General features: G+C 46.3%; 1 protein-coding gene across 2 annotated transcripts in view; it reads left to right on the forward strand.

The window, feature by feature from the left end:
* LOC129016092 (uncharacterized) overlaps positions 1–11,262 on the forward strand; it is a 154,777-nt gene extending 143,515 nt beyond the window's left edge. For both annotated transcript variants that reach the window (XM_054454967.2, XM_054454968.2), the window contains one exon: positions 10,542–11,262. In XM_054454967.2, the coding sequence (XP_054310942.2) occupies positions 10,542–10,546 (5 nt within the window). In that variant the 3' untranslated portion in view covers positions 10,547–11,262. The remainder of the gene's footprint in view (positions 1–10,541) is intronic.
* Positions 11,263–24,819: the final 13,557 nt, after the last annotated feature.

The raw sequence follows: 24,819 nt of genomic DNA on the forward strand, positions 1-24,819 counted from the left end.
AACCCTGTCTCTTCTAAAAATACAAAAAAATTAGCCGGGCATGGTTGCCGGCACCTGTAGTCCCAGATACTCAGGAGGCTGAGGCAGGAGAATGGCGTGAACCCAGGAGGCAGAGCTTGTAGTGAGCTGAGACTGCACCACGGCACTCTAGCCCGGACAACAGAGTGAGACTCCGTCTCAAAAAAAAACAAAAAAGACCCTGGCACCTCTTTCCTCCTGCCATGATTGTAAGCTTCCTGAGGCCTCCCAGAAGCCAAGCAAATGCTAGAGCCATGCTTGTACAGCCTGTAGAACTGTGAGCCAATCATCTCTATCATTTATGAACTACCCAGCCTCAGGTGCTCCTTTATATCACTGTAAATGGATTCCCTACCCCCTACTAAGCTAAGTGTCCGGAGAGCCACATTAAGTCACCTCTTGAAAATTTGCTATTAGGTTTTTTCTTTTTTGGGACAGGCTCACTCTGTCACCCAGGCTGGAGTGCAGTGGCACAATCTCGGCTCACTGCAACTTCCACCTCCTAAGTTCAAGCAGTTCTCCTGCCTCAGCCTCCCAAAGTGCTGAAATGACAGGTGGGAGCCACTACGCCCAGCCTCATCAGGGATTTGAATGTACACCACTGTTTAGGGAAAATACTCAGCCCTGTTTTCTCTCTGTTCTCACATCACAACAATCATCAACACAGCAGATGACTTCTGTGACCAAATGTGTGTTATCCTCACTACCAGGGTGTCCCTCTAATTCAGTTCTAACGCTAGCTACCTTGAGACAGCATCAGATCCCATGTGGTGAGAGCTCCTTCATCCAGTGCTGTGTATGATTCCCACAGCCAAAGCCCCCACTAAATGGGCATAGAAGTCAGTGGCAACAACAGGAGTAGACTTCCAAGAGCTTCAGATGCCAGAATTAGTGGCTGCCATTCAGACATTTAAAACCTTAACAGAAGAGAAAATTAATGAATTGGAAAATATGACAATGAAAGGGAGGATGAAATAAGAGGATCCAACATGTCTAAAAGAAATGCTAGGTGCCGTGGCTCATGCCTGTAACCCCAGCACTATGGGCAGATCGCCTGAGGTCAGGATTTTGAGACCAGCCTGGTCAAGAGGGCAAAACCCCCGTCTCTACTACAAATACAAAAATGAGCCAGGTGTGGTGGCGTGCTCCTGTAATCCCAGCAACTATGAAGGCTGAGGCAGGAGAATCGCTTGAACCCAGGAGGTGGAGGTTGCAGTGAGCCGAGATTGCGCCACTGCACTCCAGCCTGAACAACAGAGTAAGACTCCGTCTCAAAAAAAAAAAAAAAAAAAAAAAAAATTCCAGAATGAAAATAGACACAGGACCCTTTAGAGTCAGGAGGCACGATCCCCAATACAATAAATCCATCCATACCAAGACCCATCATAACAAAACTGCAGAAAAAACAAAGAAAAGGTCCTAAAAGCTACTGAAGAGGGTAGAAAGAAGGAAGAATATGTTGATAATTGATCTCCCACCAGCAATAGCAGAAGACAGTGGAGTAAGAGAAAATAAGCATTAGGTTAGCGTGTGTACCCAGCTCAACTATTATTTAAGAATGAAATAGGCTCTCAGCACTGATCTGTCTAGAGATATCTTTACTGTCTAGACATATCTTTACCACGAATGACACTTACTCAGGGGATCCACCAACGTTCATTTACATACTCTATGGCTGCTTTCCTGCTACAGAGGCAGAGTATTTGCAAGAGAGATCTTATTTCTGCTGTCTGAAAGACTCTATTAAGAAGATGGAAAGATAAGCTACAGATTGGGAAGAATGTTTACAGACCACCTATCAGACTGAGGACTCATCTCTAGAATATATAAAGAACTCAAAGCTCAAAAGTAGGCCAGGTGGGGTTGGCTCACACTTGTACTCCCAGCACTTTGGGAGGCTGAGGCGAGATTGCTTGAACCCAGGAGGTCAAGGCTGCACTGAGCCATGATCACACTCCTGCCTGCATGACAGACTGAGACCCTGTCTCACAAAACAAAAACTCAAAAGTAAACAGTGGGAAATAAATGCATGAAAAATGTGTGCAATACCAGCCGCAGAGAAACAAGGTAGCGCCACACACCTCAGCTCCAGTGAGTTCTGGCACGGGTGGTGAGTTCCAAGGACTCAGCAGCATAAAGCATTGGTTGAACATCCAAATGGCCAGGGTGTGATTTCAGCGTCCACTTATGAGTGCACCATAAAACGCACCGTTCTAGTACCAAAAATGTGACTGGTGAGAATATAGGACAACTGCTTGCAAAGCTAGGCTTAAGGCAGGAATCAACTTCACGGTGTACCAAGCAGACCCTTGGGAGGCAGCCTTGGACTCGATGAGACGACTACGAAGTGCCAAGACAGGAGGTGGTGTGGCTCCACGGGAACCTCGGAGAACCTGTGAATCAAGCAGAAGTGCTCGTTGTTTTGACCATGTAAATACAAAACTGTCCGCTACTTCAGCCATCAACAAAACATCTGGGAGGACAACAGAGAAGACTTACAGCCACAGTCTCACAATGGAATGGTATCTGCAGTTAAGGTCCTCTCCCTCCCTTAGGGTTTATTTTTTTAAATCAAGGGCTAAGTTATTCCCCTCTTGGACACCAGAGAAGTATCTAAGAAAAGCAGTCACCAATTATAATTAACTTTTGAAGGACAAATTAAAAGGTGGTTATAAGTTACAAAATAAAGGCATATTATGAACTCTAAGAAATTAAGACACTTACTATTCTTATTAATTTTTTGAGACAGGGTCTCTGCTCTGTCCTTCAGGCTGGAGTGCAGTGGTGCAGCCTTCCGAGTAGCCGGGATTACAGGCATGCGCCACCACCCCCGGCGAATTTTTGTATTTTTAGTAGAGACGAGGTTTCACCATGTTGGCCAGGCTGCTCTCGAACTCCTGACTTCGTGGTCTGCCCACCTCATGTCTGACCAGAGAAATTAAGACATTCTCAGATAAACAAAAGCTGAGAGAGTTCATTATGCATGAAATGCTAAAGGGAGTCCTTCAAGTCAAAAAAAAAAAAAAAAGATGCTAGGTGGAAATTTGAGGCCACATATAAAGACCTGTATTGTAATTTTGATTCATCTCTATAATTATTTTATTGGATTTAAAAGATGTATAACTATACATCTATGTTAAATATATAATTTGTGAAAAAAAATAGGCATGGTGGTGGCATGCACTTGTAGTCTCAGCTACTCAGGAGGATCGCTTGTGTCCAGGGGCTTGAGGTTACACTGAGCTATGATAATGCCACTGCACTCCAGCCTGGGTGACAGAGTGAGACCCTGTCTCTAAAAATAGATATATTTTGTGATATCAACAACATAGGAGGGGGGCAGAGCTGTCAAAGAGTAGCGTATTTGTATGTGATCGAACTTACCAGTTTAAAATGGATTGCTATAAATTCAGGATGTTTCATGTAATCCCCATGGTAATGACAACATATCTATAGAATGTACACAAAAGGAAATGAGATCCTAAGTGTGTCACAATAAAAACATCAATTAAACACAAAGGGACGAAATGAGAGAGAAAGCAAACCATAAGCCATGCAGAAAACAATCACCAGCGTGGCACCAGGAAGTCCTTCCCCATTGGGAAGTCCCATCAGTAGTGTGCTGGAGTCTTCCCACAGCAACTGCTCACCGCAGTCCTTGGCTGTGGGCCTCATGACACAGTCACCAGGTTAGCGAGTTGCGTCAGAATGGTAATCTTTAAAAATACAAATGAATTCCACAATCAAAAGACTAAGAGACTTATACAGGTTGAAAGTGAAAGGATGAAATAAGATAGAGAAGGAGTAGCTATACTAATATCAGACAAAATCGACCTAAGGTCAAAAGCTGTTATAAGAGATAATGATAATAGTCAATTCACCAAAAAGATGTAACAGTTATAAATGTACATGCAATGTACCTCAGAGCTCCTAAATATATGAAGCAAACACTGTAGAATGAAAGGAGAAATAGATAGTTCTATGATAATGGTAGGAGATTTCACCTCACTTTTTTTTATTTTTTTGAGATGGAATCTCACTCTGTTGCCCAGGCTGGAGTGCAGTGGCGTGATAACAGCTCACTGCAACCTCCACCTCCTGGGTTCAAGTGATTCTTATGCCTCAGAGTAGCTGGGATTACAGGCGTATGCCACCACGACCGGCTATTTTCAGTAGAGACAGGGTTTCACCATGTTGACCAGGCTGGTCTTGAACTCCTGACCTCAGGTGATCCACCCATCTTGGCCTCCTAAAGTGCTGGGGTTACAGGCCTGAGCCACTGCACCCGGCCCAATACCTCACTTTCAATAATGGATACAACACCCAGACAGATAACTACCACACACATAACTTCACCCAACAGCAGAAAACACATTCTTCAAAAGTACACGTGGAATGTTCTCCAGGAAAGATTGTATGTTAGGCTTCAAAGCAAGATTTAATACATTTTAAATGACTGAAATCATAATAGAAGGAAAACTGAAATATCCACAAATATGTGGGAACTAAACAACATACTACAAAACCAGTGGATCAAAGAAAAAAAATAAGGAAAATTAGAAAGTATCTTGAGACAAAACATATGAAATCTTATGGGATGCAGCAAAAGCAGTGCTATGAGGGAAATTTGTAGCTGTACACACTTAAATTAAAAAAGAAGCTGGCTGGGTGCGGTGGCTCCACCTGTAATCCCAGCACTTTGGGAGGCCGAGGTGGGCAAATCGTCTGAGGTGAGGAGTTTGAGACCAGCTTGGCTAACATGGCAAAACCCCAGCTCTACTAAAATTATAAAATTTAGCCAGGTGTGGTGGCAGGCACCTGTAATCCCAGCTACTTGGGAGGCTGAGGCAGGAGAATCACTTGAACCCGGGAGGCAGAGGTTGCGGTAAGCTGAGATTGTGCCACTGCACTCCAGCCTGGGTGACACAGCTAGACTCCACCTCTCCCCTCACCCCCGCCCCACCGCAAAAAAAAAAAAAAAAAGCAGCAGCAGCCAGGCACAGTGACACCGTTCTATAATCCCAGCTACTTGGAAGGCCGAGGACCAGGAGATTGCTTGAGCCCAGGAGTTTGAGACTAGCTTGGGTAACATGGCAAGTCCCTCTCTCAAAGAAAAAGGAAAAGCTCTCAAACCAACAACCTAACCTTCTACCTTAAGTTATTAGAAAAAGAACAGCCTAAACCCAAAGATAGGAGAAGGAATGAAATAACAAAGGTTAGAGCAGAAATAAATGAAATGGAAGATGGAAAAACAGACCTGTAACTACCAAGGAGATTGAATCAGTGACCAAAAACTTGGAAAGAAAGAAAAGCACAAGATCAGATGCCTTCACTGGTGAATCACCAAACATTTGAAAAATCGATACCAATCCTGCTCATATTCTTCCAAAACGTTGAGGAAAGAATACCTCCAAACTCATTCTGTGAGGCCAGCATTACTGATACCAAAGGCAGACAAAGCACTAGAGGAAAATAGACCGATATTCCTGATAAATACAGATGCAAAAGTTGTCAACAAAATACTAAAAAGGAGAATTCGACAGCATCATAGAAAAGATTACACACCATGATCAAGTGAGATTTATTCTTGGAATGCAAAGATGGTTACCATATAAGAATCAATGTAAGATATCACATTAACAGAATGAACGAAAGAAAACACGTGACTATTTCAGTTAGTGAAGAAAAAGCATTTAACAAAGTTTAATACCGTTTCATGATTAAAAACATACAGACTCGAAATAGAAATGACCTCAACATAATAAAGGTCATATGAACAACCCTCAGCTAACATCACACTCAGTGATGAAAGACAAAGTTTTCCAAGATGAGGAATTAAACAATGATACCTGCTTTCTTAATGCTGGAAATCCTAGCCAGAACTATTAAGAAAGAAAGGAAAAAGAAAAGGCATCCAAATTGGAACGGAGGCAGTAAAATTATCTGTTAATAGATGACATGATCATCTTTGTCGAAAATCCTGAACACTGCATGAAATAAAAAACAACTGTTAGAACTAATAATGTCAAAGTTTCAGGATTACAAAATCAACATACAAAAGTCAGTTGCATTTCTACACGCTAACAGTCAACAATCCAAGAAGGAAATTAAGAAAACAATTCCTGCCGGGCACGGTTGTGCACGCCTATAGTCTCAGCTACTTGGGAGGCTGAGGCAGGAGGATCGCTTGAGCCTCAGAGGCCAAGGCTGTCAGTTTTGATGATGATTATGCCTGTGAACAGCCACTGTACTCCAGCCTGGGCACCACAGTGAGACACCATCTTTAAAAAAAAAAAAAAAGTCCATTTACAATAGCATCAAAAAGAATAAAATGGGAATAAACTTAACCAGGAGGCAAAGACTTTGGCAGGATGTAGAGTCCCAGAGACCGGTTGTACAACAAATGTAAAGGCATCTCATATTTATGGATTATAAGAATATCATTAAGATGTCAATACTACTCAAAAGTGATCTACAGGTTTAGCGTAATTGCTATCAAAATCCCAGTGGCATTTTTTCTTCAATTATAGAAAAATCCATCCTAAAGTTTATACACGATTTCAAGGGACCCCAAATGGCCAAAACAATCTTGAAAACAAAGAACAAAGTTGAACGTCTTATACTTCCCAATTTCAAAATTTATTGAAAGCTACAGTGGTCAAAAGTGTGGTACTGGCGTAAAGACATACATACAGACCAGTGGAATGAAATACAGAGTCTAGAAAGAAACTCTTACACATGTGGTCAAGTGATTTCAATAAGGATGCCAAGACTATTGAATGGGGGAAAGGACAGTCTTTCAACAAATGGTGTTGGGAAAACTAGATATCCACATGCAAAAGAATGAAGTTAACCTATCCACATGCAAAAGAATGAAGTTAACCTCTTACCTTATAACATGTTGGAAAAAAAAAAAAAGAAAACCTCAATAATGGATCAAAGACCTAACTGTAAGAGCTAAAACTATACAACTCTTAAAACACAGTAGGAGGGCTTCCTTTGTCAATGATTTCTTAGATATGGAGCATATGACACCAAAGGCACAAGCAACAAAAGGAGAAATAGACAAACTGGATTGCATTGAAGGATACTATTAACACAGTGAAAAGGCGTCCTACAGAACGGGAGTAAAGATGTGCAAATTATATCTGATAAGGAGTTCCCATCTAGAATACATAAAGCACTCTCACAATGTAACAACAAAAACCTGACCCGGTTCAACAATGTACAAAGGGCCCGGCGCGGTGGCTCACACCTGTGATTCCAGCACTTTGGGAGGCCGAGGCGGGTGGATCACCTGAGGTCAGAAGTTCGAGACCAGCCTCAACATGTTATCCACGGGGTTTCTCACCCCGTCTCTACTAAAAATACAAAATTAGCTGGGCGTGGTGGGCACCTGTAATCCCAGCTACTTGGGAGGCTGAGGCAGGAGAATTGCTTGAACCTGGGAGGCAAAGGTTGCGGTGAGCCGAGATTGCACCATTGCACTCCAGCCTGGGCAACAAGAGTGAAGTCCGTCTCAAAAAAAAAAAAAAAAACGTACAAAGGACTTGAATAGACATTTCTCCAAATAAGATATGTAAATGGCCAATAAGCACATAAAAAGATGCTCAACATCACTAATTATTAGGGGAACTCAAATCAAAACCACATGGAGAGGCCAGGCACAGTGGCTCAGGCCTGTAATCCCAGCACTTTGGGAGGCCAAGATGGGTGGATCACTTGAGGTCAGGAGTTCGAGACCAGCCTGGTCAACGTGGTGACACCACGTCTCTACTAAAAATAAAAAATTAGCTGGGAGTGGTGGTGTATGCCTGTAGTCCCAGCTGCTCAAGAGGCTGAGGCAGGAGAATTGCTTGAACCCGGGAGGCAGAGGTTGCAGTGAGCTGAGATCCCGCCACTGCACTCCAGCCTCGGTGACAGAGCAAGACTCTGTCTCAAAAAAAAAAAAAAAAAAAAAGTACATGGAGGTGCCACCTCAGACCTATTAGGATGGCTGTAATCAATACAGAAAATAACAAGTGTTAGGACATTGAGTTGTTTGAACCTTTGTGTGTTCTTACTGGGAATATAAAATGGTGCTGCAGCTATGGAAGACAGTATGGCAATTCATCAAAAAGTTAATAGGCCAGGTGCAGTGGCCCACACCTGTAATCCTAGCACTTTGGGAAGCTGGGGTGGGCGAATCACTTGAGGCCAGGAGTTCAAGACCAGCCTGGCCAACATGGTGAAACCCCATCTCTACTACAATACAAAAATTAGCTGGGTGTGGTGGTGCGGGCCTGTAATCCCAGCTACTTGGGAGGCTGAGGCATGAGGATCACTTGAACCCGGGAGGCGGAGGTTGCAGTGAGCTAAGATCGCACCACTGCATTCCAGCCTGGGTGACAGAGCCAGACTCTGTCTCAAAACAAAGAGTTACCATACAATCCAGCAATTCTACTTCTGGGTATGTATCCCCTAAAATTCAAAGGGTCTCACACATTTATACACCGATGTTCATAGCAGCATTATTCACAACGGCCAGAAGACAGCAGCAACCCAAGTGTCCACTGACAGATAAATGTGGTCTCTCTATACAATCAATCGTGATGCAGCCTTCAAAACGAAGGAAATTCTGACACACGCTACCACATGGATGACCCTTGAGGACATTATACAAAGTGAAATAAGCCAGTCACGAAAACATAAGTACTGTATGACTCCACCTATTTGAAGCACCTAGAGTAATCAGTTTCACAGAGACAGAAAGTACAGTGGTGGCTGCCGGGAGCTGGGAGAGAGCAGTAATGGGTTATTTAATGGGGATAAAGTTTCAGTTTGGCGGGATTTACTGAGTTCCAGAGATTGGTTGCACAAAAATATGAATGTACTTACACTGAATTGTGTACTTTAAAATGGTTATGGTAAATTTTACATGTCTTTAACTACATTTAAAATTTTTTACACTAGAAATGTATATTGAGCATCTCTGTGCTAGGTGTGGTGATACAATGATAAACATTTTACCTATGAACACCGTAGTTATAAAACCAAACACTCTTAGAATTTCATCTCCTTAAGCGTAAAAACTAGCACAGACAGGCAATAGACACAGACCCACAGGACTCAGATAGTAGGCTTATTAGACACAGATTATAGATTTTAGCAGGGAACTAGAAATTATTAAAATTACTAATTACTAAATTTGTAGTTTAGTAATTAATTTAGCAAATCAGCTAATTTACTAATTACTGAAAATTATATATCTGAAAAAGAACCAGAATGTAGTAGAAAGAGATGGCAGAAAAGGCCACCTAAACCCCATATTTTAAACCGTTCTCTTAGCAGATGAGGAATAGAAGGGTACTTCCCGGCCAGGCAACGTCACTCATGCCTGTAATGCCAGCACTTTGGGAGGCCGAGGCAGGCAGATCACCTGAGGTCAGGAGTTTGAGACCAGCCTGACCAACATGGTGAAGCCCTGTCTCTACTAAAAATATAAAAATTAGCCGGGCATAGTGGCATGTACCTGTAATCCCAGCTACTTGGGAGGCTGAGGCAGGAGAATCACTTGAACCCGGGACGCAGAGGTTGCAGTGAGCTGAGATTGCACCACTGCACTCCAGCCTGGGCGACAGAGCAAGACTCCATCTCCAAAAAAAATAAATAGCTGGGCACGGTGGCTCGCTCCTGTAACCCCAGCACTTTGGGAGGCCAAGGCAGGTGGATCACCTGAGGTCAAAAGTTCGAGATCAGCCTGGCCCAACCCCGTCTCTACTAAAAATATAAAAATTAGCCAGGTGTGATGGCAGGCGCATGTAATCCTAGCTACTCAGGAGGCTGACGGAGGAGAATTGCTTGAACCCGGGAGGCAGAGGTTGCCGTGAGCCACTGTACTCCAGCCTGGGTGATAGAGCGAGACTCCATCTCAAAAAAATTAAAGCTCATCTTTTAAACAGTTCTCCTAGCAGATGAGGGATAGAAGGACACTTCCTTTGCCTGGTAGCTCTGAGTGTCCATCTGTGCCCTTGTCCACCCCACTTGATGGTGAAACAGCAGAGCAGTCCCTCTAGGGCCAGGAGCGCCGTGTCATGGCCTCCACCACATGCTGTACTGAAGATCTCACCCACACAGTGAGCTCCCTTTAGCCCACACTTTGGGTTGGATGCATCCTGAGCTCTCAAAGCATCGTGTGCTAAGGTTCCGACCTCCCCTTGGCTAGGAACTATGTCTTGGTCTTCTTTGTGTCCAGGGTGCTGGCAGCAGAGCCTGACACTCCACAGATGCTTGTTCAATTTCCAAGGAACGCAGCAGGCTGGGCCTAGCACCACTGCCTGCAAAGGCCCTGCAGGTGTAGGGACTCATTGACCCATGCCGGCTGCTCTTACAAAAAGGCGGGAGGGAGATGAGTGGGAGTGGAGGGGGAGTTGTCGTTTTAATAATGAGGGCCAGGGGCCCCAGCATAATTTATTTCAAGAAACAGCAGGGGCCTCCTCTGGGGCCCATAGCCTAGTCTTACTTCTCTTCTCTCTCCTTTACAGTTTGAGATTTTGTCTATGCCAGCACTAGGCTGCCAGACTTCAAACTCCTTCACCTTCTACTGCAATTCCAGCTCCCTGGCAATGGCAAGATTCATGGCTGGGACAGAATAACTAGCATGGAATGCCAGGAAACTCAGAACCGCACATGCTGCAAACGCAGGGAAGAAGGGCTCCTTGCCACTGGGCTCAAAATACTTGCGGGGGACATGAAACTCTCCCACTGGTCTGGGTAATTCTCCCCCTTCCTCCACACCTCCACTGTAAACCAGGAGACAGTGCGGCCAGCGAGTGCCAGCTCTGCAGAGAAAACTCCACCTGGCCCCTGTTCGTGCCCAAGATATTTATTCACTTATTCAACAGCCATTTGGGAAGCCACTGCTTCAGAATGCTGACTGCGTGCTGGGGGACACGAAGCCAGCTCAGCTGCTTGGTGCTGGCTTTCCCTGCCTGACCCAGGGGTCTTTTGAGACAGGAGATTCCTTGAGGGGAACTGATGGCCCCAAGCCCATTAATCAGAAACCCAGGTAGGGAGCTTCTCTCTTTGGGGTAGACACACTGGGACTGAATGCTTTAGGGGGCCCTGGGGAGGACCTCTGTTTTGGTAGGGGTACCTGTGAACTCAGGCCCCCAGGCTGTATCATTGAAAGTTTTTTACTTTCTTTTGGGAATATAACTTTTTCCTTTGAGTTTTCAACTGAAAAATAAAGCTGGCAGAATCCAAGAACATGTCTCTGGATTGCTGGGGTTGATTATCCACTCAAGAGAGGGGGAGGTGTGGGTGGCTATGGAATCTGCTCACCGATAGGGGGTGCCCTAGAGCCCTCTCTGCACTGAGCCTGGTAGGAGCTTGTAGGGTCCAGATTCCAGAGCAAAGGGCAAGGCATCAGCCACGGGGACTGAGGCAAGCTGAAGGCCAGACTTGACCGTCCTTGACCTCCGCCCCATCATCCCCGCCAATGAATCCCTGGTGCACAGCAGGTGCTAGATGAAGTTCCGAAGAAAGAACTCCAGGTTGAATGGGAATGAGAAGGTTGGTCCTCCACACCCCCACACTGGAGGGAAGACAGAAGGAGAGTGGCTGTGATTTGAGTGTTTTGCTATGGTTACAGCCTAAAAACCCTGGAGACCAGGCACTGCTCCAAGTGCCTTGAAAGATGTTTGATCTGGGGGCTGGGTGTGGTGACTCACGCTTGTAATCCCAGCACTTTGGGAGGCCGAGGTGGGTGGCTCATAAGGTCAGGAATTCAAGACCAGCCTGGCCAACATGGTGAAACCTCATATCTACTGGGGGAAAAAAAAAAAAAAATCCGGGCGTGGTGGCTGGCGCCTGTAATCCCAGCTACCCAGGAGGCTGAGGCAGAAAACTGCTTGAACCCAGGAGGCAGAGACTGCAATGAGCCAAGATCACACCACTGCACTCCAGCCTGGCAACAGAGACTCCGTCTCAAAAAAAAAAAAAAAAAAAAAGTTTGGGTCGGGCACAGTGGCTCACTCCTGTAATCCCAGCACTTTGGGAGGCCAAGGCGGGTGGATCATGAGGTCAGGAGATCAAGACCATCTTGGTTAACACGGTGAAACCCCATCTGTACTAAAAATACAAAAAATTAGCCGGGCGAGGTGGCGGGCTCCTGTAGTCCCAGCTACTCAGGAGGCTGGGGCAGGAGAATGGTGTGAACCTGGGAGGCGGAGCTTGCAGTGAGCCGAGATCGCGCCACTGCACTACAGCCTGGGCGACAGAGCGAAGACTCCACCTCAAAAAAAAAAAAGAAAAAAAAGATGTTTGATCTTAAACCTTACAATAGTCCAATGAGGAATGGATGATCCCCACTTAATGAGAGAAGAAACAAAGGCTCAGAGAGTTGAGGGGATTTCCCCAAGGTCATACAACCTACAAACAGCCAGGATGGCGCTGACGCGCGCCTGCCTGCCTCCCAAGGCTGCCCAACCTCAGTCAGCCCCCACTTTTGCTTTTGCAATAAAAGAAAAGCAAATCACTGGTGCGCAGGGGACCCTGAGCAATTCAGAGTCAGATGCAACTAGAGTGTGCAGCCACCTGACCTGTTGGTTTCTCAATATGCTTAACGGATCCATGATTTCTGGTCCAGAAAGGAAATGCAGAAGCCTTTCCTTCCTGCCTCCCACACTCTGTGGGTCAAGTATTTACCAAAAACACAGCAGTGGACTGGACACCAGCAGAGATACAAAGAGGGAAACATAGTTCTCCCTTCTCAAGGCAGGTTGGACAACATCAATACTTTGCAACTGGGGGGCGTGAGTGGAGTACTTGTGCATGAATTCGAAACAGATAGGAGAGGGAATGATTCCAGCGGAAAGACCAATTCACGTCTACAATATACACTGAACTCCAGCCTGGACAACATAGCAAGACTGTCTCTAAAAAAGTTTAATCATTAGCCAGGCATGGTGGCACATGCCTGTAGCCACCTAGGAGGCTGAGGCAGGAGGATCACTTGAGCCCAGGAGTTCGAAATCACAATAAACTATGACCACACCACTGCACTCCAGCCTGGGCATCAGAGCAAGGCCCTATCTCCAAAACAAAACAAGGTAACACGTTTACATACAAATCAATGTAAGAAAATCCAAAATAAAATATTACCAAACAAACCCCACTGGGGCCTAAAAAAAATGACCTAAACCAAGTGAGACTTCTACAGTGTGACAAGGATGGCTCAAAATTAGAACATCTTTTAATTTCATATATATATATATATATATATATTTTTTTTCTTTTTTGAGATGGAGTCTCGCTCTGTTACCCAGGCTGGAGTGCAATGGTGCGATCTAGGCTCACTGCAAGCTCCACTTCCTGGCTTCACTCAGTTCTCCTGCCTCACCCTCCTGAGACTACAGGCGCCCACCACCACACCCGACTAGTTTTTTTGTATTTTTAGAAGAGATGGGGTTTCACCATGTTAGCCAGGATGCTCTCGATCTCCTGACCTTGTGATCTGCCTGCCTCGGCTTCCCAAAGTACTGGGATTACAGGTGTGAGCCACTGCGCCCAGCCTAATTTCATTCATATTAATATGTTAAAAATCATAATCATCGTAGATGTTGAAAAGGCATTTGACAAAATTTACTACAAAATTTAGAAAAAAAAAAACCCATCAAATTAGAAAGAGGGATACTTCCTTAAATTACACACAATAAAGGAAATTACATCCAGACACATACCCATCAAGCCAGAGCCCAGCATCATTTGTAGGGGATGGAAGCAACACAAGCTTCCATTAACCTTCGCAACAAAAGAATGGCCTCTGTTACCACTATTATTTTGGAGGCCCTAGCTGATGAAACTAGGCAAGGAGGAAAGTAAGACATTTAAGAAAAAAGCAGGAGGTAAAATAATTATATTTACTCTGAAAAATGAGGCAGACAGATTTTGCTAAGGAGTTAGGTACAAAAGTAACATATTAAGCAGCCTTCCTTTTTCTTAATTTTTAAAATATGGAGATGGGGCCAGGCACAGCTCATGCCTGTAATCCCAGCACGTTGGGAGGCCGAGAGAGGCGGATTGCTCAAGGCCAGGAGTTCGATACCAGCCTGGCCAACGTGGCAAAACTCCATCTCTACTAATAATACAAAAATTAGCCGGGTGTGATAGCACACACCCATAATACCAGGTACTCAGAAGGCTGAGGCACGAGAATTGCTTGAACCCAGGACGTGGAGGTTGCAGTGAACCGGGACTGCATTACTGCACTTAGCCTGGGTGACAAAGAAAGACCCTGTCTCAAAAAAAAAACAAATAAAATAAAATAAAGATGCGGTCTTACTATGATGCCCAGGCTGGTCTCAAACTCCTGGGCTCGAGCAATCCTTCTGCCTCAGTCTCCCAAAGTGCTAGGATTATAGGCGTGAGCCACCAAGCCTGGCCTCAGTCTTCCTATGTACAAACAAGCAGTTAGAAAAGTTAACAGAAGAAAACATCCCATTTGCAACAGCACACTCCCAAAAAACAAAACTCTCAGAAATAAATGTGCAAAAATATACACACACAATCTATATGAAGAAATCTTTCGAATGCTGCCGAGGAATATGAAACACTTTGAATGCAAAGAAGGCCATGCTGCATGTGTTATCGAGAAAGGTTCAACATTAAAAAGATGTCACATCAATATCAAGCGGGGGTGTGTGGAAATGGAGCCTTCACACATGCTGGGGGGAACGTGGCAGTATGGCCACTCCAAAACACAGTTTGGCAGTTTCTTAAAAAGTGAATATAAATCCACCTTATGGGGCCAGACACGGTGGCTCATGCCTGTAATCCCAGCACTTTGGTAGGCCAAGGCAGGTGGATCACCTGAGGTCAGGAGTTAGAGATGAGCCTAGCCAACATGGTGAAACCCCATCTCTACTAAAAGTACAAAAAAAATTAGCTGGGTGTTACAGGTAGTGGGCGCCTGTAATCCCAGCTACTCGGGAGGCTGAGGCAGGAGAATCACTTGAACCCAGGAGGCAGAGGTTGCAGTGAGCCAAGATCGTGCCACTGCACTCCAGCCTGGGCGACAGAGCAAGACTCCATCTGAAACAAACAAAAATTAGCCAGGTGTGGTCGCACACACCTGTAATCCCGGCTACTCAAGAGGCTGAGCCAGGAGAATAGCTTGAACCCGGGAGGCCGAAGTTGCAGTGAGCCAAGATCATGCCACTGCACTCCAGCCTGGACAACAGAGACTGTCTCCTAGATAGATAGATAGAAAGAGATAAAAAATAAAGTGTCAAAATCAGTGGCTTTTTGTATACTTACCGAACGGTGCATCCATCACTACAATTCAATTGATTTTACAACTTTTTCATTTCCCCAACAAGGAACCCTGTTATCCTTAGTCATCACCCCTCCCAATTCTTCCTTCCTCCCCAGCACTGGGTGACCAGTAATCTGCTCCCTCTCTGGATTTTCCCATTCTGGACATTTCACATAAATGGAATCATACAATATGTGGCCCTTTGTCATTGGCTGCTTGGACTTGGCATGAAGTTCGAGGCTCACCCATGTGTGGACATTTCACATAAATGCAATCATACAATACGTGGCCCTTTGTCATTGGCTGCTTAGACTTGGCATAAAGTTCGAGGCTCACCCATGTGTGGCCCATGTCTGTGCTTCATTTCTTTTTACTGCCTTCTTGCCCAAGTGGTTTCATAAGCCCCATAGGGTGTGTGTTGTAATCCCTAGAACAATCGCTAAAGAAAACATATATAGCTAAAAACACAGAGCAAAAAGATATAGCCAAAAGCCAACAGAGATGAAAGGAAATGTGAAGAATCACTCCATTAATCCAAAAGAAGGCAAGAAAGGAGGAACAAGAGACAAAGAGAAATAGGCTGGGCGCGCTGGCTCCCTACGAAAAATACAAAAAAAAAAAAATTAGCTGGGCGCACTGGCGCGCACCTGTGATCCCAGCTACTCGGGAGGCTAAGGCAGGAGAATCGCTTGAACCCAGGGCGGGGGGAGGGGTGCGGAGGTTGCAGGGAGCCGAGATCATGCCACTGCACACTCCAGCCTGGGCGACAAAGCAAGACTGTGTCTAAAAACAACAACAACAAAAAACACAAATAGCATACATTAGAAATTCCATTGGGCTGGGCGCAGTGGCTCACACCTGTAATCCCAGCACTCTGGGAGGCCGAGGCAGGCGGATCACGAGGTCAGGAGATAGAGAACATCCTGGCTAACACGGTGAAACCCTGTCTACTAAAAAATACAAAAAATTAGCCAGGCGTGGTGGCAGGCGCCTGTAGTCCTGGCTACTTGGGAGATTGAGGCAGGAGAATGGCGTGAACCCGGGAGGCGGAGCTTGCAGTGAGCCGAGATTGCACCACTGCACTCCAGCCTGGGCGACAGAGTGAGACTCCGTCTCTTTAAAACAAAAAAAAAAAAAAAAAAAAAAAAGAGAGAAATTCCGTTGAACGAAAGTGAACTAAACACTCCAAGTGAAAGTGAGATAGTGAGACTAAATTTAAAAAAACACAAACAAAAACATGACTCACCTACATAACATGTAGAAGAGGCACACTTTACATAGAAAAACAGATAAGATGAAAATACAGGATGAAAAAAGATATCTATGTAAACATTAATTATAAAAAAGCTCTATTAACATCAGATAAACAGATAATATGTGGGCTTCCTACTTTTTTGATGGAACAATTAAAAACGCAGAAAATGGGGTTGCTACAGTGGCTCACCACTTTGGGAGGCCAAGGTGGGCAGATCACTTGAGCTCAGGAGCTTGAGACCATCCTGGACAACATAGTGAGACCTCATCTCTATCAATAACAACTGCCACCTAAGAAAATGGCATTTTTCATGAGGAACATCAAATACTGTGCTATCCTTTCCCCAACTTCTGGTTAAGTCTTTCCTAAAACCAAGGCCCAGCTTTGGGACTCCTGCAGTTCCATTAGGTGTCAATAAGTCTCTTTTGCCAAAAATTAAGAAAAACAACCAAAAGCCCATCCACCAATGAGTGGATAAACCAAATGTGGTCTATCCATATGATGGAATATTACGTCATAAAAAGGAATCAGTCATAAAAAGGGATGAAGTACTGATACAGGCCACAACATGAATGGATATTGAAAACACCATGCTGAGCCAGGCATGGTGGCTCACACCTGTAATCCCAGCACTTTGGAAGGCTGAGGCGGGTGGATCACTGGAGGCCAGGAGTTCAAGACCAGCCTGGCCAACATGGTGTAACCCCATTTCTACTAAAAATACAAAAATTAGCTGGGCATGGTGGCAGGTGGTTGTAATCCTAGCTACTTGGGAGGCTGAGGCAGGAGAATCACTTGAACCAGGGCGGCAGAGGTTGCAGTGAGCCGAGATCGTGCCACTGCCCTCCAGCCTGGGCGACTGAGTGAGACTCTGTCTCAAAACACCAACAACAATTTTAAAAACCCACCATGCTGAGTGCCAGAAGCCAGACACAAAATGCTATATATTGTGTGATTACATTGGAAAGAAATGTCCAAAACAGACCAATTCATATAGACAGAAAGTACATTCATGATGGCAAGAGCTGAGGGGGATGGGAGGATTGTGGGATTGACTGTTAATGGGTATGGCGTTTCTTTTAGGGTGATGAAGTGTTCTCGAATTAGTAGTGGTGATGGTTGTACCACCGTGTGAATACGCTAAACACCAGAGAAAGGCCAGGCACGGTAGTTCACGCCTGTAATCCCAGCACTTTGGGAGGCCGAGGCAGGCAGATCACCTGAAGTCAGGAGTTCAAGACCAGCCTGCCCAACATGGTGAAACCTCATCTCTACAAAAAATACAAAACGTAGCCAGGAATGATGGCGGGTGCCTGTAACCCCAGCTACTCGGGAGCCTGAGGCAGAAGAATGGCTTGAATCCAGGAGGCACAGGTTGCAGTGAGCCGAGATCGTGCCATTGCACTCCAGTCTGGGTGACAGAGCGAGACTCCATCTCAAAAACAAACAAAAAACGTCAGAGAATGGTACACTTTAAAGTGCTGCATTTCGTGGTATGTGAATTACTTATCAATTCCTTAAGACTACTAGGAGAAGGAAGGCATTGCAAATGATATTTGGTTTTGTAATTAAACAAGAAATTTCTCCCTCTCCCCCCAAAAAAGTTCTCTTTCAGTTTCTGCAAACTTCCTCCTTCCCTCCCCTACCCATCCACCCAGAGGAATTTTATCTGTTCCTGCCTCAACAGATTAGAGGGCTTTGTTTGTCTTTTGAGGCCTGGTAGGTAAATTAGAAAGGGGTCCCAAGTAAATAGAGAGAGAGGCATCCCAGAGCCCTGCTCCATCTGAGCCTCCCACGGCCCATGACTCACTTTACCCAGTAACACGCTTCCCTTCCAGTTTACCATCTGGAAGAAAGAATAAACTTATTTTTCTTATTCACCAATAATTTATATAAACCAAACATTGCAAACAAGGGTTTCCTTAGCAACCTCTATCTCATTCTCTTCAGATACCAATTGCTCTCCAGTAAAGGGAGTGTCCTGTTCCACACAACTTAAATTCACTTGGAAATCTCACTTAAAACAGAAAAGTTAAGGTCTTCATAAGGTTTACTAGGGACAAAGCGTTTGCAGGAATGCACGGGGCTGAAGGTCAAAGGCAAAGAAAACAAGGCACAAATTATTTCACCCTGATTTGGTTTGTCCTTGTACACTCATGGTTAACAGGTCACCTCGCAATGACAAATCTGCTTTTGAAGTTTTTTTTTCCTGGAGGCAGAGTCTTCTTCTGTCGCCGAGGCTGGAGTGCAGTGGGGCAATCTCGGCTCACTGCAATCTCTGTCTCGCAGGGTCAAGCGATTCTTCTGCCTCAGCCTCTGAGTAGCTGGGATTCCAGGCACCCACCACCATGCCTGGCTAATTTTTGATTTTTAGTATAGACGGGGTTTCACCATGTTGGCCAGGATGGTCTAAAACTCCTGATTCTCAAGTGATCCACCCGCCTTGTCCTCCCAAAGTGCTGGGATTATAGGCATGAGCCACCGCGCCCGGCCAGGTCAGTTTTCTCTAACAGAAGTAACAAAACAGATATAATCCAAAATCACAGTTATATCAAAATTTTAAAAATGGTGTTGGAGGCCAGGTGCAGTGGCTCATGACTGTAATCCCAACACCTTGGGAGGCCGAGGCAGGAGGATCACTTGAGACCAAGAATTCAAGACCAGCCTGGCCAACACACCGAGACCTCGTATCTATAAAAAAGTTTGGTTTTTTTGTGTTTTTTTTTTTTTTTGAGATGGAGTCTCGCTCTGTTGCCCAGGCTGGAGTGCAGTGGGGCCATCTTGGCTCACTGCAAGCTCCGCCTCCTGGGTTCATGCCATTCTCCTGCCTCAGCCTCCCCAGTAGCTGGGACTACAGGCCCCACCACACGCCCGGCTAATTTTTTGTATTTTTAGTATTCACTGTGTTAACCAGGATGGTCTCGGTCTCCTGACCTCATAATCTGCCCGCCTCAGCCTCCCAAAGTGCTGGGATTACAGGCGTGAGCCACCGCACCCGGCCAAAAGTGTTTCATGGTATTGGAAAATGCTGACTTGGGTAGTGACAGTTTCAATGCATCATTGCCTGGCCTTCTGGGTTTCACCTTGAACCTTGTGACAGGTGATCAAGTCATGTGTCCAAGCTCAGGGACTTCCTGTTGTACAGAGATGATGCTGCCTGGGGCACCCTACTCCAATCCCCCTCCCTTCAACTTGTCACGGTGTATCATATTCAGCCCAGACCAGGGCAAGCCCCGCTCATGTCATCAGCCCTGCCCTGGCCAACAGCCTAGAAAAGATGCAGGTCAACTCCCACAAAGGGCAGGGTGACTCAGTTCACTCACATGCTACAAGCCAGCTGCCTGCCTTGCACTCTCTCCAGACCTGGGCTGTATGCAAACTGCACAGACAGGGCCCCGTGCTCAGAAGGGTCCCCAGTGCTTGCTTGGATGCTCTGTTACCATCTTGAATCTTAATTTCTGAAAATTATTGATTTTCATTTTATGCTGATCTCTGCAAATTAAGTAGCCATTCCTACTTCAGAGCCACTTAACGAAGGTTCTTGGGTGGCCGGAATAGGTTGGGGTTTCCATAAAATAAGGGACTGGCTGGCCGGGCACGGTGGCTCACGCCTGTAATCCCAGCATTTTGGGAGGCCAAGGTGGGCGGATCACAAGGTCAAGAGATTGAGATCATCCTGGCTAACACAGTGAAACCTCGTCGCCACTAAAAATACAAAAAGTTAGCCAAGAATGGTGGCACACGCCTGTGGTCCCAGCTACTTGGGAGGCTGAGGCAGGAGAATCGCTTGAACCTGGGAGGCAAAGGTTGCAGTAAGCTGAGACTGCGCCACTGCACTCCAGCCTGGGCAACAGAGCGAGACTCCATCTCAAAAACAAAACAAAACAAAACAAAAAAAGGCGGGGGAGGTGGTGCTGGCCAGGCACAGAGCCCCTGCAACAGGAAGACCCTTCCCTTGCTCTAAAGTAACCCTCTCATAGCCATTTCTTAATGGAGCCTTAAACAGCCTGGTGACCTGCCCTCAACTGTTTTAATCATTGGCTGTCCCCTTCTTCAAGAGCAGGTGCATTTCACATAAGTGCATAATTAATACTAACAAGAGGGGCCGGTGCCCGTGTGCTGGGGCCCTGTCATGTGTATTCTGTGCTCAGGGTCCCTGGGAGGCACAGGACCCAGATCTATCCTTACAGTATGACTATAGATCACTCTAGAGTGGCCTGTCCTGAGCAGGACAAGACCTGGCAACCCTTTTGGTCAATGCTGGAGTGTCTCCCAGGGATGAGCAATGGTGGCGTTTGCAGGATGGCTGGCAGCACTCGGCAGTGGGCCAGCTGTGCCTCAGTGATTCTGGTGGTTCAAACCCACAACCCAGCCAACTCACCCTGGGCTCCAACCAGCCTGGCTAACTGGGGACAGCCATTCCCAGCTGCACTCAGGCATCTGAAAGACCCTTCCTTTCCTGCGAAGCCTCTTTCAGGGTTTCAGGAAGGAAGTGGAGACAGTAAGGGGAAACCACAAACCCATATAACTCTAATAGTATCACCTCTTGCTCCATGGGGGTGGGGGGAGGGTGCTTCCCATGTTGAATTTCATCCTGAAGCCACCCTGGTGGGGAGAGGGGCAATGCCATTCTGTCCATCTCACAAACAACATCGCATTGGCCCTGAGAGATGAAGCCGGGGACTGAGACTGGCTAGCAAAGCCAGGATCGCAACCGACTGGGTCTCTCCGACTTGGGAGCTTTAAGGGCAGGCTGTTGGTTTCTGCAGATACTGGCCTAGCATAGCCCATGTGATCAGCCAGGGCTCAGGTCCCTCTGCTGACAGGTTTCCCTCCTAAGGACACTGGTGGGGCTGTAGCCCCGTCAGATCATCTGTCCCTGGGAACACTCTTTTCCAGGGAACTCCAATGAGGAAGAGAAAGTGGGGACCCATCAACTTCCGTGTCTCTGAAAACAACTTTGTCAAAGTGTGTAAGGACCCAACACTCTGCTTATAATCAAACGGCTCGGGACCCCTCCGCTCTGAGCGCTTCAACATTGGGCATTTCCTTTTCCTGTTTGGGTCTCAAACTCTGCCTCTGGAATCTTGTTTTGAAGGCTAAGTTTCCAGCCAGAACAAGTGCCCACACTCTATTATCCCAAACCCATCCCCTTGCCTTAGCCAAGAAGGCTGATGACATACAGGGTCTTTGCTCCGCTAGACAGAGCTGGCTATGACTGAAGGACCCTCAGATGCAGGCAGAGCCCTTTGTCCTTTTGTGTCACTGTGCAGACCACCTTGGGAGCTGATTATGCTCCTTAAACCTTCTGGGAACGCTTATGGCCCCCAGCACTGCAAAAAGGATTAAGTCAACTGAGAAGAGACATGTTTTTCCAATTAGTTATAAATCACCCATGTTGGAATTTTTGCAAAACTGGCTGGTTGCTTTCCCATTACCCAAGATTCCTCATTCTTTCTGTATAATTTCACAAAGTTTTCAAGTAAATTTGGTACTAAAGGCCCATGACCATTGAATAAACAGGACACTCACAGCAAAGTGCTAAAGCCAAAATCTCATCTTCCATGCGCCATGCAATGAGAAAGGAGATGGAAAGTAACTTCCACCTACCAAACTTCCCTACCCCAGGTTTCCAAAGACACATCAACACGCGCAACGACATTTGTGTTTGGATATGCATTTTACTACATACGTACATCTTTAAAAAGATTTTTCCCACTGACATTTATTTCTCATGCCAAGTTGGGGCCAGCCGCCAAACTGGGGAGACTAAGATCCTGGAGTCAATGCGCTCATTCTCCTTAAAGGATTGTGACACCACCCAGAGAGGCGGAGAATGTGGTAAAGGCAGGGAAAACACGATTCTCCCACCTAGGAAGACAGAAGAGCTCTCGCAATGGGCAGGGCAGCTCTGGGAGCAAGTGACTAATAGCAGGAATATTACAGCCAGTGCATCAACACACGGGATGAATTTAACGAGGCTGGGTTTTTTTGTTTGTTTGTTTTTGTTTTTTGTATGATGGAGTCTTGCTTTGTCACCCAGGCTGCAGTGCAATGGTGTGATCTTGGCTCACTGCAAGCTCCGCCTCCTGGGTTCAAGTGATTCCCCTGCCTCCGCCTCCCGAGTAGCTGGGACTACAGGGCGGCGAACAAGGCTGTTGTTCTTACTCCAATTTTGCAAAGTGAGGAAACGGAAGCCCAAAGAGGCTGTGTGTCCCAAATCATTTATTGAGTGGTTGTAAAGCTGGGATTGGAACCATGCTGTCTGGATCTGAAGCCCTCTTGTGCTGTTCCATCTGGCAGGTCCTTGTGGACAGAATTCTAAAATACCCCTTCCCCTTCACAGACACGATTCCCACCCCTGTTGGATACACCTTCCCCCAGGCATTCAATTGAACACAAATCTAGGTGTTGCTGTGCAGTGATTTTGCAGACGTAAAGTCCCAAGTCACCTGAACTTAAGGTAGGGGGCCTGAGCCAATCACATGAGCCCTCTCTAAACCTGGGCCCAGGAAATCAGAGGCTGGAGAGCAGGAGGCAGATTCAAGGCTCATTCCTGAAGATGGAGGGGACCTCTAGGAGCCTCCAGTTTACAGCTGGCAAGGAAATGGGAACTCAGCCCTACAACTGCAAGGAACTGAATTCTGCCAACAGCCTGATGAGCCTGGATGCCCATTCTGGATTCTTCTCAAAGCCTCCTGAAGAGAGCTCAGCTGGCCGACACCTTGATTTTGGCCTAACGAGGCCCTGAGCAGAGAACCCAACAACACCCTACCAGACCCCGACCAACAGAAACTGTGAGATATTAATACATTTGTTTTTTTAAGCTGCTAAGTTTGTGGCAATTCATGACATGGCATTACAGGCTCTGACCAGAGGCCTCAAGCACCAAGCCCGGCTGTCATACGTATGGAAGATGCCATGTCCGCAAATGCCTCTCCAGGCCTTCGAGACCTCGTGTAGTCACATGAGGCTCCCAAATGCCCCTTAGGGCACTGTCCCTATCCTCTGCAGGAGCCACGTGAGGGCAGTGAGGACTGGCTGTGGAATTTGAGGCTTCTAAGTCCTGGCCTCCCAGGGCCTCAGGTGTCTTACCCATGTGTGCTATTAACATGATGTATCACTTGATGTTAACCTTGGCCAGCTGGCTGAGGCAGTTTGTCAGGGTTTCGCCACCGTAAAGTTACTCTTTTATCCCCCTTTCCATTCTGGAAGGAAGTCACTGTGCACAGCCCACACTGGTGGAGTGGGAGGCACCCTACACTTTTATTTACTAAGTTTGGCAACTCTGCCTGTCACACCAGCACACTCCAAGTACTCCACAGCTCCATGAGGCTGGTGACAATCACATTAGACAGTGCAGCTCTATTTTAGAACATCAGGAAAAAGTACCCAAACATCAGTCACTCAAGTACCACTGTACTATTGTTTACTTAGTAGTTTTCTGTAAAAGGGCTCACTTTTTTTTCCCCCCGAGATGGAGTCTCATTCTGTCGCACAGGCTGGAGTGCAGTGGCGCCATTTCGGCTCACTGCAAGCTCCGCCTCCCGGGTTCAAGCGACTCTCCTGCCTCAGCCTCCGAAGTAGCTGGGACTACAGGCACCCGCCGCCACACCCAGCTTATTTTGGTATTTTTAGTGGAGACAGGATTTTACCATGTTGGCCAGGCTGGTCTGGAGCTCCTGACCTCAGGTGATTTGCCCGCTTTGGCCTCCCACAGTGCTGGGATTACAGGCACGAGCCACTGCATCCAGCCACAGGGCTTTTTAAAAAGGGAACTTGGTATCACTACCTTGCAACGGCACAGCATAAAGATGGCCCTGGACGTCCAAGAGGTGGAGCAGCCCTGTTCCTCCGCATGGGCTTTTTCCATCCTTCCTTTCTTCTCCTCCTCAGAAGCCTGGGGCATATGCATGGTCCTGGTACTCAGGACTCCAGGGTCCCCACCCGAGAAAGCCTTTGCCAGTTCACAACCAGTGCCACAGGCAGCTCTGACCCCTCCTGTGACCCAGGTATCTCTGGGTCAGGAAGCTGTAGATCTGTGGCTGCCAAGCCTGGTTGATGACGAGACTCACTGTAGAGCTTTCTAAAAGCTTAGACTTCCCTGAGCCTCCAGCACGTGGATCCTAATTAAAGATATGGGTAGGGACCAGGTTAAAAACAGCCCAGGTGGAGCTGATAATCAACTACTTTTGACAACACTGAGTCCTACATGCAGGACGACCAGGCTTAGCTGTGCTCTGGGAAAACC

The sequence above is a fragment of the Pongo pygmaeus genome, chromosome 18 (assembly GCF_028885625.2).
Source record: "Pongo pygmaeus isolate AG05252 chromosome 18, NHGRI_mPonPyg2-v2.0_pri, whole genome shotgun sequence".
Classification (NCBI taxonomy): Eukaryota; Metazoa; Chordata; class Mammalia; order Primates; family Hominidae; genus Pongo; species Pongo pygmaeus.